This window comes from Leopardus geoffroyi, chromosome C2 (assembly GCF_018350155.1).
Source record: "Leopardus geoffroyi isolate Oge1 chromosome C2, O.geoffroyi_Oge1_pat1.0, whole genome shotgun sequence".
NCBI classification, from domain to species: Eukaryota; Metazoa; Chordata; class Mammalia; order Carnivora; family Felidae; genus Leopardus; species Leopardus geoffroyi.
Window position 1 is genome coordinate 126,467,667 of NC_059333.1, and position 15,357 is coordinate 126,483,023.

Here is a 15,357-nt window from a genome sequence, read left to right on the forward strand (position 1 = left end):
AAACCTTTTTAGACATATCCATTTTTTAAAAGTCATATTCTCACTGCTTTATTCAATTGGTCTGTTTGAGGAAAAGCAGAAATTATTCATACCATACTTCCATCCAATTCAGCAATCCTTAAATACAATTTCAGGAATACAGAACAAGATAGTATTTCAACAGTTTATTTTAGCAGATTATTTATTTTTAAATGTTTATTTATTTATTTTGAGGGGGGAGGGGCAGAGAAAGAGAGAGAGACTCCCTGCTATCTGCGCAGAATCTGACATGGGGCTCGATCCCAGGACTGTGACACCATGACATGAGCTGAAATCAAGAGGTGGATGCTTAACCAACTGAGCCACCCAGGCACCCCACAGCAGATAATTTATTTAAACAAATAAAAAACATGCAATTATAGGGGCACCTGGGTGGCTCAGTTGGTTAAGTGTCTGACTTCAGGTCAGGTCATGATCTCATGGTTCATGAGTTCGAGCCCCACATTGGGTTCTGGGCTGACAGCTCAGCGCATGGAGCCTATTTTGGTTTCTGTGTCTCCCTCTCTCTCTGCTCCTCCCCTGTTCACGCTCTGTCTCTTTCTCTCTCTCTCTCTCTCTCTCTCAAAAACAAATAAACACTAAAAAAAATTTTTTTAATAAAAAATAATTTAGAAAACAATTATAAACCAGGAAATAAAAGAAAAACGGCTTCTAACCTGTTTCAAACCAAAAGAGGAAAACATTTCCTCCAGAGATATTTCACCTGACAGTTTTCTGTTCTACATTACACCATTTAACTCTTACTACATAAATGTAAAAAAAAAAATACCAAGGCAACCCTATGCTGATGCTATTAACAGAAACTTTAGAGCCAAAAGGAGAAAAAAATGTCAAGAACAAATATAAAAAAGTTTTGACTCCTGAAATGGAAATGTTTGCAGAATACTTTGCTCAATAAGCAGATTGCTCAATAATCTGCTTCCTGACAGATGAACAAGATGACAAAGTAGAAAAATGTAAAAGTGTTGCTGTTCTAAGAATCTAAAAGAGAAAAAGAACATTTAGCTAGATCATTAAATATAGTTATGTGATAAACCCTGCAGATTTCCTCCAAACCATTGCAATGTTCACATTTACTCTGAAGACACCCAAACATTCAGTCTCTTTGAATCAAGAGAGTCAAGCAAACTAACCTTCAGTAGTAATAGTTCTAAGAGATCCACTCACTTTTTAATGAATCATGGACTCAACTATAGAGATGACAATATTATTTTTGTTAACGCTGTTAATACAGCTGACAAGCATAGAAAAAAGACTTTAAATCAGTTTTAATGATTAAACAATCCAAGTCATAAAGACTCCACTGCCCTTACGTACAGGTTTTGAATCTAAATGAGAAGGCATAAAAACACAAAGTGCAAAGTAATGTGAAGCAAATAATACAAAACTACATTGCAAAATATGAGAAGTAGTATAACTTCCTAAGAAATTCACAGAAGAGCACCTTGGTGATTAAGTGTCCAACTTTGGCTTAGGTCATGATTTTGAGGTTTGTGAGTTCATGAGTTCCAGCCCCGCATCCAGCTCTGTGCCGGCATCACAGAGCCCGCTTTGGATCCTGTCTCCCTCTCCCTTGGTCCCTCCCCCACTTGTTCCTTCTCTCCCTCCCCCCTCTCAAAAATAAATAAACATTAAAAAAAATTCACAGGAAAAAAAATTTTTAAAGAATACAAAGAACTTGGGGCACCTGGGTGGCTCAGTAGGTTAAGCTTAACGGCTCTGATTTTGCCCCAGGACATCATCTCACAGTTTCTGGGCTCAAGCCTCACATCAGGCTCTGCACTAAGACTGTGTGATTCTTTCTCTCCACCCCTCCCCTTCTCGTGCTCTTTCTAAATAAACTTTAAAAAAAAAAAAAAAAAAAAAAGAGCATTTGGGTGGCTCAGTCAGTTAAGCATCCGACTTTGGCTCAGGTCATGATCTCCTGGTTTCTGAGTTCTGCCCCAAATTGGGCTCTGTGCTTATGCTGTCAGAACGGAGCCCACTTCAGATCCTTTGTCCCTCTATCTCTCTGCCTCTCCCCTGCTGGCACGTGCATGCATGCACACTCTCTCTCTCTCTCAAAAATAAACATTAAAAAAAATTAAAATTGAATAAAAAAAAAAAACGAATACACAGAAGTTGACTTAGGAAATCAATGTTTGGGTTTCAGCTCTGCCATCATCACTAGATGTGTGAATTTTAGTGTAGTTATTCTGTATGGATTTCATTTTCCTTACCTATAAATCAAATAGTTGGAATTCCAATGTTCCTGCCATATTGCTTCGTATCATGACACAAGCCCACATAAGATTAAAAAAAAAAAAAAAAGGAATGATAAAACAGTAAGGCTATGGGTTCAAAGGAAAGCAACAACACAGGGAACAGAAAGTTCTGGAAGGCTGCACTGACTTCAGGACCAAAAATTAAATTTCAACAAAATAGGATTTCATTTGCTACTTTGGTAATAATCTGGGGGGGTTTGAGGGGATTTCTTTTAAAGAATAAGAAGGCTATGGATAGGCAATCAAATTTTCAACAGATACGAAGGTAGACAAACACAAAGTCTAAATGAGAATGAGAGATTGGTTTAGTTAGGATGGACAGCTCCCATAGAGAAATACCACTGTCATATGAAAAAAAGTAGGCTTTGAGCAGACTATTAGAAGATGAGGAATTCTGAAGTATACTCTGTAGGTAACAGGGAGCTATTGCTGGTTTCACAGTGATGGACGTGCTGGAAGCATTATTTTAAGATTAAGGCAGAAGGCAGAACATAATGAATAGAGAGAAAAGGTAGGCAGAAAACCTAGTTAAAAGCTAGTGGAAAGGAAAAGATATACGAAAGAAATTTCCCAAAAAATGGTGGGTGAAAATTTGCCAATGTTATATTAATGAAAGATGTCAAAGACACAAGGTTTGTGTCTGGATAGCTGAAAGTATGGTATACCAAAACAAAGTCAGCATATATGGAATCAGTAAAATGAGGATCATCCAGATAGAATCATTGCCTTAAACAATCTTTAAACATCAGTTGTCTTCCTAAAACAGCACAGCCAAGTACTTACAAGGAATTTGTTAAATGCTTAGTGATTTCACAGAGTTTCCTCCAATTTTACTTAGCAACTAAATAATCACTTAATCTCCTGATGTAGGTAGAGAACATTTGGTATCTTTCCATATTATAAAGGTAAGTAAATTATGAAACTTGTTAAACTGTGATACTACGATAGGAAAAAATGGACTGTATCCTGTATTTATTTTTTAATATTTATTCTTTTTGACAGAGAGAGAGAGAGGAGAAAGAGAGGGGGACTGAGGATCAGAAGCAGGCTCTGTACTGACAGCAGTGAGCCAGATGTGGGGCTCGAACTCATGAACCGTGATATCGTGACCTGAGCCACCCAGGCCTTTCCAACAAGTGATTTATAACAATAATCACATCAAATCTACCTTGAGCTTTTTGGCAAGAAAGCTCTCAAAGGTCCAAAAGAAAAATAAACCCATAGGCATAAAGTATCATTCAGTATCTAACAAAACATTCTGTGTATGTGTGAAATTTCATTTACATGGACCTGAAAGCACTGGTGAAGCCTGGATTAAAAGATAATGTGCAGAAAAATAAAGCGGAAATTTAAAATGTAATACGTGAACAAGGACAGCTAAGTCTTGAGTACTCTGCAAATAGTGTTTACAGGTATTATAACCATTTCCTCCAGATCACAATTTTCCCAAAAAAGAAAATTCGAGTCTGTGATCAAGATGGAATAAAACTACTATTAAACAACCAATGCTTATTTCTTGAGTTACTATCAAACTGTGAATGGGAGCCTATTTAAGAACTGAACATTACTGACAATTATCAAACAAACAAAACCTTCCCCCATTTACTTTGTGACCCCATTTACTTCCCCCATTTACTTTGTGACCTCGATGAAGACTGAGATTCTAAAAAAAGTGCTTTCCAAATGCTTAACAAATTGTATGGTTGGTTTTTCATAAATTTACCAAAGTAGGCCTTCTAAAAATGAACACCTCTTGAAACATTTACCCGTTTTGATCAGACAGTGAGCTTCTTCGCTCACCATCCAAGATGGGATTAGAAATTCTCAACTTCATTCTTTCCTAACTCCTACGGTTTCTTACCAAATCTAACGGGTAAAATTATTTTTAGGTGACCAGCTCATCCGTTCGACATTAACTTTAGCTCCTATAATGTTACAGTTCTCAGCCCTAAAAAAATCCAGCTTCCCAAGCTTCTAACTGCAAATTTAACTTTTATGGAAGCGCCTAAGAAAACAGTACAAAACCAACTACTGAGATTTCTTTCTTTCTTTTACCGGGTATATTACACTTAAAGTCAAAAGCTCACAGCGCAAGCAACAAGCAAACGTACGTATGTACAGCAGGTCCACACAGTTAAAATAACCCAGATTTCCCGAGAACGAGGGAAACGGCGGGGGGGGGGGGGGGGGGGGGAGGGGTGGGGCACAGGGCGCATCCCAAGGATGTCCACCCTCAACACAGGTTGCGGCTCCTTCCCCTTCTCTAGCGCTGGAGATGAGCGTGCCCCTTCCCTCCTCTACCAGGTCCCTACCTTCCCGGCCTCGGATTACGCCACAACAGCCAACAGGACTTTTTAGGGAGGAAAAAGAACCGGGGGAGCGCGCACGCCGTACACTCGACCTCCCAGCCTCGCAAGAGCGGCCGGCCAGAGCGAGGCCTGGGGCTGCGCCACCCGGGGCACTGACCAGAGGGTCGCGCGGAGCCGCGGTGCAAACGCCCAGGCCCGGCCGAGCGGCCTCCCCGCCCCCTCCGGCTCAGCTCCGGGCCGGCAGACGGCGCCCGGGGAGCTAACTTCGCCGGAGAAGAGGAAGCGACGCAGCGAGTAACAGGCTGTGTGGACGTACGGGGGAAGGAACCGCTGTCTGCCGTCTGCCTGTCGGCAGGACTGTCTCACCTTCCCTCTGCCGGGTCCGTGCGGCCCCAGCTCACCTGAGGAGGGCACCGGGACGCAGCCGCGGCCGCCGCGATGGCCGTTACGGCACGAGGCCTCCGCTCTGCCGCCGCGTAGCTTTCGGGAGAGGGGTGGGAGGTGCGCGGCGAGCGGGCGGGGCTCCAGCACCAACTGGCCGGGAGGCGGTGGGCGGATCCGCGCGGGCAGGAAACCCCCTCCCGGCACAATCCGATAGGCTCAGTCGCTCCCTTCCCTCCTATCCCTGAAGCGAGGGCTGTCTGCGCCGCGCTCGGATTGCTCGTGTCCGCATGTCAATCAAGCGGTGTGTAGGGCGTGGAGCTAGCTGAAGCAGCTCCGCGGAGAGAGAGCGAGAGGCTGGGAAGCGCTTGGCCTGACCCTGGCTCTTTTCGCTTTTGCCTCTTCAGTTGCTCTGGCTGATTACTTTGGGCCTTTCTTCCTCAGTGCCACATTAGGGACTCCATAGCAGAAATTATTGCTTCCCAAGTTAAACCCCAACTGTTCTGGGAACTCCCTTCTGGTTTCGGCACCTGAAAGAGGGTCTTGCCAGCAGATTTTTAAGGGCGGGGAGCAAAAACGAAAAACAAACCAAACGGCCTGAAATGACGACTTGAGAGAAAAATAGAAGACGTATGGTTGATTTGAGCCATAAACCGAAATAAGCTGAGTCTGAGGGCCTTGTAAGTGCCCTGGTGCGTGGATAGCTTTCCAGTCTCTGTGGTAGCCATTCTGTGAGGAGGACAATGACCTTCGGTGCCAGGTGTGCCCATTCTTGGGGACCCAGCCCCAGCCACCTGCCGGGTCATCAATAAGTTGGTTCTCCCCACGCCGGTACTACAGCCCCTCGCCCTCAGCGGGCGTTATTCCTCCCGAACCAACTCTGTGGCTCCGCTTCCTTGCCTCCTCAAGGAAGCTTGCTGTGTTAGGTACCTTTCATGAAGCACTCGTATTTTCCCCCACCCAAGCTGTTGAAAGAGTTTGTCCGTATCCGTACCTAGATGGTAAACTCTATTAAGTCAGGAACCATGTCAGTATTGTTTTTCTCCACTGCCTAGTACTTGATAGATCGTTAAGTAAATATAGTTTAAGTAAAAATTAATACATTTTCCTATCCCTTCTTTAATCCTGGCCCTGACCGTAACTCCCAAGAGTTCACACTTTTCTGCATTTAACTTCAAAATTATTCATTTGAGTGCTGATATGTATGGTTTGGTTGCTATTATTTAGGATCACAAGGTCAAGCACAAATCACCTATTGACCCCTTCCTGGCTTCAAGTTGGCTCCAGCAAGTAAACCATGAAACTCTTGACAACAGCTATTCTATGTCTATATCCCATTATTGGCATCCAAAATGAATAATGGAAGTGAATTTTAAATTTATTCTAAGGGTCTAAATACCTTTGCATATTTTATAGTGGCTGTTGCAGTTATATCCCCTCCCAAAATTTGTATGTTGAATCCCTAACCTCCAATGTGATTGTATTTGAATATAGGGCCTTTAAGGAAGTACTTAAGACTTTTTGAGATGATAAGAATGGGGACCCAATCCTATAGGATTAGTGTTCCTATAGAAAGAGATAACAGAGAGCCTGCTATCTCCACCATGAAAGGACAGTGGCAAGGGGGCCTTGTGCAAGCCTGGAAGACAGCTCTCCCCTGTAATTGACCATGCTGGCATCCTGATGTGGGACTTCAGCTTCTAGTTGTTGGTATTTTGTTATTGGAACCCAAGCTAACACAATAGTTTTATTTGTTGATACATCTTATAAAGTTATGGATTGAGATACTATTATACTCATTTTTGAAGCTGGAGAAAGGATTGTTCAAAGGTTAAAGCTGTTTCTCCAATATCATACAACAAACTATTAGCAAAATGTGGCTCAGTTCAATTCTACTTACATATTTGACACGTGATGCAGTTGGAGGTATTAATACAAATACTACAGGTAAAGTGGTTCTTGCCATCAGGTAGCTCTGTCTTAACCACTGCCTTAAGTAGGGAAAATAAACCCAGAAAAATATGCTGAAGTCATAAGTTTAGATTTTATTGTGTAAGGGAATATGTATGTCTTGAGTTCTGTGTGTCACCTATTTAAACAATAAAAGAAGTAAGAGAAGGAGTTTTTTAAAAAGGCTTTTAGTTCCCTATAAACATGTTTGTTTGTTTTGTTTTTTCCTTTTAGTCGTCCTTCTTCAAGTTTCCTCATCACCCATTCTTACCAGGACATCTTAAAAAAAAAAAAAAAAAAAAAGAAAAGTTCAAAAAAATATGAAAAGGAGAAAAAGTTGAATAAAAATAATGATGAAACAAAAATAATGATGAAACAAAAAAGCATTGGAAAAGGGTAGATAGGCAAAAATCATGTATGAAATTGCATTATGGTGACTTAGAAGGAATGGAGTACATGTTGTCATGGGGTGGGAGTTGTCCCAGAGACTTCCTTTCACACACTCTCTCTCCCCAACTTCCAAACATAAACATGCGCATGGCTTCTTCTTCCTCTCTTTTAGCGGAACTCAAACCAAAAATGGGAATCACCCCTGCTAATTAGTGCTGAGTGGACCAGGCACTAGCCAGAATCAGATGACAATAAAATTTGGGCCAAAACATATGACCTCTGGACTGGAAATGGGGCTTTGGAAATGTAAGCAATAGCAGGTGTAGGATAAAAACATGCAGGCAGCTCACTTCATTAATCCCAAAGGAAAGGATTTGGGAAGACAAGGAAGGGAAAATCAAGCCTCCATATCTCAAGACGTTTCCCAGGAGACTTGATAACTTATAGTTAGAAATGATGAGACAATGATCTGCTTGAGCATCACTGCTGGGTAGGACAGTTTAGGACAACAACAATGAAAAAAAAGCCCTACCTGCTAATCAACAAGAAGTAACTAATCACAAGCTTGACTGTGAAGTATAGAAATTAGGGGACCCTGGTAACTAAATTTAATATCTGGACTGAGTATTGTTATGCCTTTACGGGAATTACTTCAACAAAAATTTATTGAGTCCTCTCTGTGGTAGGCACTACAATAGGTGCTAGAGATCTGAAGATCAGTCTTAAACTGAAAGGAGCTCAATCCAGTGTCAGAGAATGAACTTTAAATATATTTATTATTAATATAGTTAATACAGCTATAGATACGTACAGGGAGCATTAAGCCACAGGGAGAGTTGTGTGGTCAGGCTAGTCAGGCAAATAAGAAGGCAAAGAAGAGAAGGGTTTTCCACATAGAGGGGCCTGCACTGAAAAAGGTATTACACAATCAGAAAGGTATTACACAATATTGCTGGAGCTGAAGATGACTAGAAATGTAAGCACTAGCAGGTTATAGAAATTAAGGACTTGATTCTATAGATGATAGGAAGCCATCGAAGGGTTTTTTTTGTTTGTGATTGTTTGTTTTCAGCACTTTAAAATTTCATTCTGTTGTTTTCTGGCCTCCATTGTTTCTGATGAAAAGCTAGCTGTAAGTTTCATTGTTTTCCTGTATGTCTTCCCCCCACCCACCCCACCCCCCACCCCCCACCCCCGGCTGCTTTTAAAGTTTTGTTTCTAGGTTTTTCAGCACTTGCGCTATGTTTCTAGGTGTGGCTGGTTTTCTTTGTATTTATGCAGTTTAGAGTTCACCTATTTCTCTAGATCTGTGGATTGCTGTTTGTTGTTGCTGTTTCCTTTTATCAAATTTAGAAAACTTTTGGCCAATATTTCTTTCTGCCCCTTTCCCTCTCTTTTCTGAGACATTTACATTTATGCTAGACTTCTTTGTCCTTAGTACCAGTCATTCTAGGCTTTGTTCATTTTTTTTTTTTCAAATCTTTTTTCTTCTGTGCTTCAATTTGGCTAATTTCTTCAATTTAGATAATTGAGATCCAATGTCTGGTAATTCCTGAAAATCTGAACATTAACATTTTCCCAAAAGCACAGTGACCCTATTAATGACTGTGGGTTCCTTTGAGGAAAGTTTAGAGACATATTAGTCAAGAAGACAGAAATCACAAGATATTACAACAGAGAGAATCTGGTATTGGGTACTGAAGGACTGAAAAAGCAAAAAGGGAGCGCTGCAGTAGACCAGAAGGATAACTGTACAGAGCAGCTATGACCATTAGGGCAACTGAAAAAGAAGGGTCAAGCCTGGACTATAAGGTCTCAGACACTCAGAGGAATGACCCAGCTGAGCAGTAGCTCAGTTCCCTGAAAGGATGCTGTTTAACTGGTCCTCCAACTGCTGAGAGGGATAAGATGAAGCTGGTTGGGGATGGAGGAGTGCCAAAAGAAGCTCAAGGCTGAGATCAATTGCTGCTGCTGAAGCAAAGGACTATTGCTTACCACTGGGGTAACAATGACAGAAACTGCAAACAAATAGAAAGGTGGAAATCCTTTCTCCCCTTCTGTCCTCCAGTCTCCCTCTAATGCCTTTTATTGGTGGGACCTAGTGAGACACCAGCTGGCACAGGAAAAATGTTCTTTGCAGGGTCTAAGCCATTGCATCACAGAGGAAAGTACAGAAGGGTGAATTTGGAGCTAAGATACCTCAATAACAATATCTTAATAACCATATTAACATTTGTTGTGCTAAATTAGTAAAAATTGCCCAAATTAGACCCAAATTAATACTTTTACAGACTTGTATGCTTTTATACTTGTATGCTTATATGCTTTTACAGACTTGTATGCCCCTCTGAAAAGAATTTCAAGTTACCTTGTTAAAACAATTTTCTGCTATACTGTGATTCCTGTTACTGTCTTTAGTAAAGAGTACCTTTATGGCAGCTCACATATGTACTTGCTACAAAATCATAAACAAGGACAGTTTTGGAAAAGATTTGTAAAACTGAAATAAATAGACCCTGCCCCCACATTACGTTTTCCACAATTAGGCACAAAAAGGCATAGACCAAGTAGAGCTGTCAAGAATCCAGTCTTCTCCCTACTTCCATTTTGTATGCATTACTTAATGTAGCCTTAGCAAAGAGAAGACAAATTTCCTATTTGAAAGTAGGACAACCACTATGGTCATTGAAAAAGCAACACTATTCCTTTGTTCCCTCTTTCTTGCCTCAACTCAAGCTTCCTTACCCAGCCCAATCACCCCTAGTTTTCTTTTTTCTTTAATTTTTTTTTCCAAATGTATATTTATTTTTGAGAGATCTCAAGCAGGGGAAGGGCAGAGAGAGGGAGACAGAAGATCTGAAGCAGACTCTGTGCTGAGAGTGGTGAGTCTGATGTGGGGCTCAAACCCACAAACCATGAGATCATGACCTGAGCCAAAGTCAGACACTCAACCAACAGAGCCACCCAGGCACCCCTCACCTCTAGTTTTCTAATATAAATAGGTGACAAAACAGGGCTTGGTATTAAGCATTTTACCTTATTGTGTACTTTTCAAAAATGAATATTTTTGAATATTGAAGGATTTTTATTGAACACTTGTAGAACATTGGGCATGAACATTTTTTTAGGACAACAGACATTCCATTCAAAAGGGGTCATTTCCTCAAGTCTTATGTTCTTTAGTGATGAAAGTTAACATTCTCCTACCACAATTACCTTTTGTTAATAACAGTAAAGACACTGGGTTCATGATGTTTCACATATTTATTAATATTTGTTTTTGAATATATTAGACTAGAATTTTCTACATCTGCATATATTAATTATATATTATATAGCACTCTGTCACTTATACAACACAAAACATTTATAGGTAAACATTAAAATGGCAGTGTACCTATGAATAAGTGAATGTTAACAAAATAATAATCAAGTCTTCACTTGATGGGAGAGTCTAGGATTTCCTGATAATCCTGCCTTCTTAAATTCCTCCAATAAAGTTTATAACCAGCAAGGACAAAAACACTAATCATAATGATTACCCCTCCAAAAACATCATAGACACTAGGAAATATGTGTAACACTAGAAGCTGCAAGACCATAGCTACTACAATCTCCAGGTGTTGCACTGTGCTGACCAAAGCTGGATGGAATTTGTCCAAGGCATAATAAACTCCTAAGAATGCTGCAGTAGAACAGACACATATGGCAATGAGATAACTCCAGGTTTCTCCATCTAATGGGATGATGGGTTCTTGAAGAACAAACATAGTAGATATTCCCCAGATTGTCCCAGTCCAACCAAAGGTAAATAGTGCAGTCCACATGCTAATCTTCTCCTTAATGGATCTGTATACTATCATGGAAAGAGCAGTGGTCAGTCCAGCCATCACAGTCATAGTATACCCAAAGGCTTCTTTCCAGGCATTTAACAAAGAATTGTCTTCATCAACAATGTTGGGGATCATGACAAGACAAACACCTAAGATGCTGCAAACAACAGTAGCCATGTCAACATAAGCCATTTTCTCATCCACAAGTAAAAAAGCCAGAATGGCACTGAAGACTGTGGTTGTGGCTCTCCACATAGTGGTCCCATTGCTGGGAGGAACTATTGAAAATGATGTATAAGCACAGGTGATAGAAATGACATTGCATACACCATAAAAGAAGAGTCGTAATCTGTATCCACTGGGTCCAAAGGGCGCCTCCTGGTAGTAACACACAACTAACACAGACAAGACCTGCAAGACAGAACGGATAAAAATCAGTTCTAGAGATGGAACTTTAGAACGGTCAGAGACAAGCCTAGTGATAAGAGCTACACATCCATGAGCCAAAGCAGATCCAAACAGCACTATCCACATTTTTCTGGATTGAAAAATGTTTTTTTCTGCAAAGCTCTGGAATTGTCCAATATCATCCGTCATTGGGTCTTCCGTTGGTGGAGGTCGAGTATCCATGGTTCCAAAGAAAGTTCTTCCTTTTCTTTTCATTTCACTCAGTAGGCCTTTCTTTGGATTTTCTTCCATAAAATTTCCATAGTCTTCATTGATTTCTTCATATCCATCATCCCCAGGCTGGGGATAATGAGAAGTATATTTCACCATCACAGTGTTGGGATGTATTTTCACCCGTTTTTTAACTGGATATTTTTTGGAGGGAGAGGTATCCATTTCTTCAGATAAGCAATTCTATTTAAGAAAAAAAAAAGACAAATGTACATATTCATTCAGTGGAAATTTAGTTTTAATTTCTATTATAATCATACACACCAATTTAATAATAGAAAGTAGAGGTTGTAACAGGAGTTTTTAAAAAAAGTAATAGGAAGAGAAGATCTGGCTGTGCCTTATCAGATGTAGGAGGCCCAATGAAATTGTCTGCACTTTTTTCATTTTTATTCTATGTCTGCCCCTATTTCTCATTCTGCTTATTCTTTGCCTCGTGCAGCCCCGATGCTTATCTTTACACCTCAAACAACTAATATTTTCCCATCTTTTCATTCCTACGTGTTTCTCCACTCATCCAATAAGAAAAACACAGATAAGGGGCGCCTGGGTGGCGCAGTCGGTTAAGCGTCCGACTTCAGCCAGGTCACGATCTCGCGGTCCGTGAGTTCGAGCCCCGCGTCAGGCTCTGGGCTGATGGCTCAGAGCCTGGAGCCTGTTTCCGATTCTGTGTCTCCCTCTCTCTGCCCCTCCCCCGTTCATGCTCTGTCTCTCTCTGTCCCAAAAATAAATAAAAACGTTGAGAAAAAAAAAAAAAATTAAGAAAAACACAGAAAAGTAAATAACAACTTAGATAAAATCTTTCCTTTCTACTGTGTTCCTTGTCTATTGTAAATTTTAAATGGATAAGTCCAATGTTTTTTGAATAATCCCTTCTGTATAATATCACATTTAGCTCTATATTACTAATTATTGTCTTTTAAACATTTATTCTGGGCTCCCCATACATATTTAGATAGACAAAAATTAGAAAATAAATAAAATGGGGGTGCCTGGGTGGCTTGGTCAGTTAAACATCTGACTCTTGACCTCAGCTCAGATCTTGATCTAGGGGTTATGAGTTCAAGCCCCACGATGGGCTCCGTGCTAGGTGTGGAGGCTACTTAAAAAATAATAGATAAATAAATAAACATACAAACAAATAAATAAGTGGATTTAGTGACAGTCATGCATTGTTGGTGTGTATTACATCTCTGATGAGCAATTGGTTAATATGTTTTAAGATTTTGACTGAAACTACTCTTTAACTCAGCAATATCACTTCTTTTTTTTTTAAAGGAGCTTCAAGGGTTTTTTGTTGTTGTTGTTGTTCACTGTTTATTTATTTATTTTTGAGAAAGCACAGGTGGGGAGAGGGGCAGAGAGAGAAAGGAAGACAGAGAATCTGAAGCAGGCTCCAGGCTCTGAGCTGTCAGCGTAGAGCCCAATACAGGGCTCGAACCCATGAACTGTGAGATCACGACCTGAGTCAAAGTTAGACACTTAACCAACTGAGCCACCCAGGCACCCCTCAGCAATATCACTTCTAAGATTTTATCCTGAAGAACTGACCACAAGATGCTTTTTATCTTATGTGTTTAAAAAAAGGAAAAATAATACATTTTTATATGTGCTTATATAACATACAGAAATTATGGAAAGATACAAAGTAAACTAACAATTATTAGGGTAGAACAAGGAACAAGAATGGAGGAAAACATTTTTACTGTATACTTTTTTGTATTTTTATTTTTGAATCACAATATTGTTCAAAAAATTAGATTATAAACTAAAACAAAATGTTCTGCTATTTTAGAAAAAGAGCATACAAAAAATTATGGAAAAAAATGTATGAATAGGAGGGTTCATTGTAGCTTACCCCAATGTCCCTTCATAAATTAAAATACTATGCTATACATCCATTAAAAACAAGACAGATCTTTATTGACACTGAAAGATGTCCATGACATTTTGTTGAGTAGGAAAAAAGCTTGTTGTAAGGATTAAATGAGATAATGCATATAAAAAATTTGGCACCAAAAAAATTTGGCATGATGTGCAGGCACATCATGAGTCCTCAATAAATGTTGACAAGAATTCAGTTTCCTTTTACCTATAATTAACTCTCTTAAAACACTAGGTATCTTCTACATTGTTTCTTTCTTCAAGACTTGTATCTGTTCACTCAGTTCTCTTTTCTGTTCATTCTCTCTCTCTTTTTCTAAGAACAATTTCCTATTTCCTTCCCAATGATTTCTCCCTTCTAAAAAAAAAAAAAAAAAAAAAAAAGGAAACCTTTTTATTTTTTTGTCCTTATAACATACTCCCTGTCCTTGCCAAAAACTCACCAGTTCCAGGATCTTAAACCATGGTCTAGAAATCAAATCCTATTTTGTTCTTTGACACCATCTGGGTAGCCAACTGTTTCATTCCTCTTTACTCTTTTCTCTTCTAAACAACACCATCTTCAGTTGGAAGAAGTCACTTTAAAAAACACCACCTGTACATCCAAGTTTTTCACTTTCCTAGCCTGGACCTCCTACTTACAGTCATTCCTGCATATTGCTATCAAGCCAATATGATGTTCTCTTCTTCCAACTTTTTTCAAAATTTATTTTGAGAGAGAGAGAGAGAGAAAGAGAGAGAGCGCACACAAGTGGGGGAGGGGCAGAGAGAGAGAGAGAGAGGGAGGGAGAGAGAATCCCAAGCAGGCTCCACACTGCCAGCGCAGAGACCAACGTGGGGCTCGAACTCATGAATTGTGAGATCATGACCCAAACCAAAGTGAAGAGCCAGACACTTAACCAACTGAGCCACCCAGGTACTCCTTTTTTCTTCCAACTTTTACCATGTTGTGACTTCAGCTTCAATAATCCCAAATTGAATAGTCTTCATCTCCCACATAGATTTTCCTTCCCTAACCTCCTCATTTTTGTTTGCGATACCACCATTTCTCCAGTTCCCCAAACTAGAAACCAGGGAATACTCTCAATTATCCTTTTTGCTGTTATACTTCCATTTGGTCATCAATCTTACTGTTCTTGTCTTTGAAATATTTCTGATTTTTCCTTTCTTCTCCAATTCCATTTTACCTTTGTGATTCTGGATCAGGTTATTGTGAATTCCTATCTAGAATATTGAAACAGCATCCTAACTAGACCCCTTAAATCCTAACCCTTCTCCCTTAAAATCCGTCTATATTATACCACTGCCACTTTAGTCTGTCTTTAAAAGATTCAAAACAAAACAAAAATTTCCCTTAAGCTTTCCCCACTTAAGAACCTACGGTGATTTTTTTTTCCTGGCTACCTCACTGAATCTCAACTCTTTTGCTTGGCTCTCCAGACCCTACCTCATCTAGCCCCTATCAGTACTTGACTCCTTAACACACATACTGCTGTGATCAGTCCAGTGCCCTCCCTGACCTCACTCCCTACATGTACATGTCTAAGTCTTTACACTCATGAGTTTCCTCCGCTCCAACTTTCTAAACACTGCTCATTTTTTAAGCAGGGCCAGTCCAAATTTTGCCTT

General features: G+C 40.0%; 2 protein-coding genes across 7 annotated transcripts in view; both read right to left on the reverse strand.

The window, feature by feature from the left end:
• NCK1 (NCK adaptor protein 1) overlaps positions 1 to 5,143 on the reverse strand; it is a 93,345-nt gene extending 88,202 nt beyond the window's left edge. Inside the window, exon 1 of one of the 4 annotated variants that reach the window (XM_045503539.1) lies at positions 4,979 to 5,143. The gene's annotated coding sequence lies outside the window, so the exon portion shown is untranslated. Of the gene's footprint in view, positions 1 to 4,615; positions 4,638 to 4,928 lie in introns of those variants that run through there. The other 3 variants (XM_045503540.1, XM_045503541.1, XM_045503543.1) reach the window with 3 other exon arrangements.
• A 5,439-nt stretch (positions 5,144 to 10,582) lies between these two features.
• The window catches only part of SLC35G2 (solute carrier family 35 member G2), a 48,669-nt gene continuing 43,894 nt past the window's right edge, over positions 10,583 to 15,357 (reverse strand). For all 3 annotated transcript variants that reach the window (XM_045503546.1, XM_045503548.1, XM_045503547.1), the window contains exon 2: positions 10,583 to 12,027. In XM_045503546.1, the coding sequence (XP_045359502.1) occupies positions 10,771 to 12,009 (1,239 nt within the window). In that variant the 5' untranslated portion in view covers positions 12,010 to 12,027 and the 3' untranslated portion in view covers positions 10,583 to 10,770. The remainder of the gene's footprint in view (positions 12,028 to 15,357) is intronic.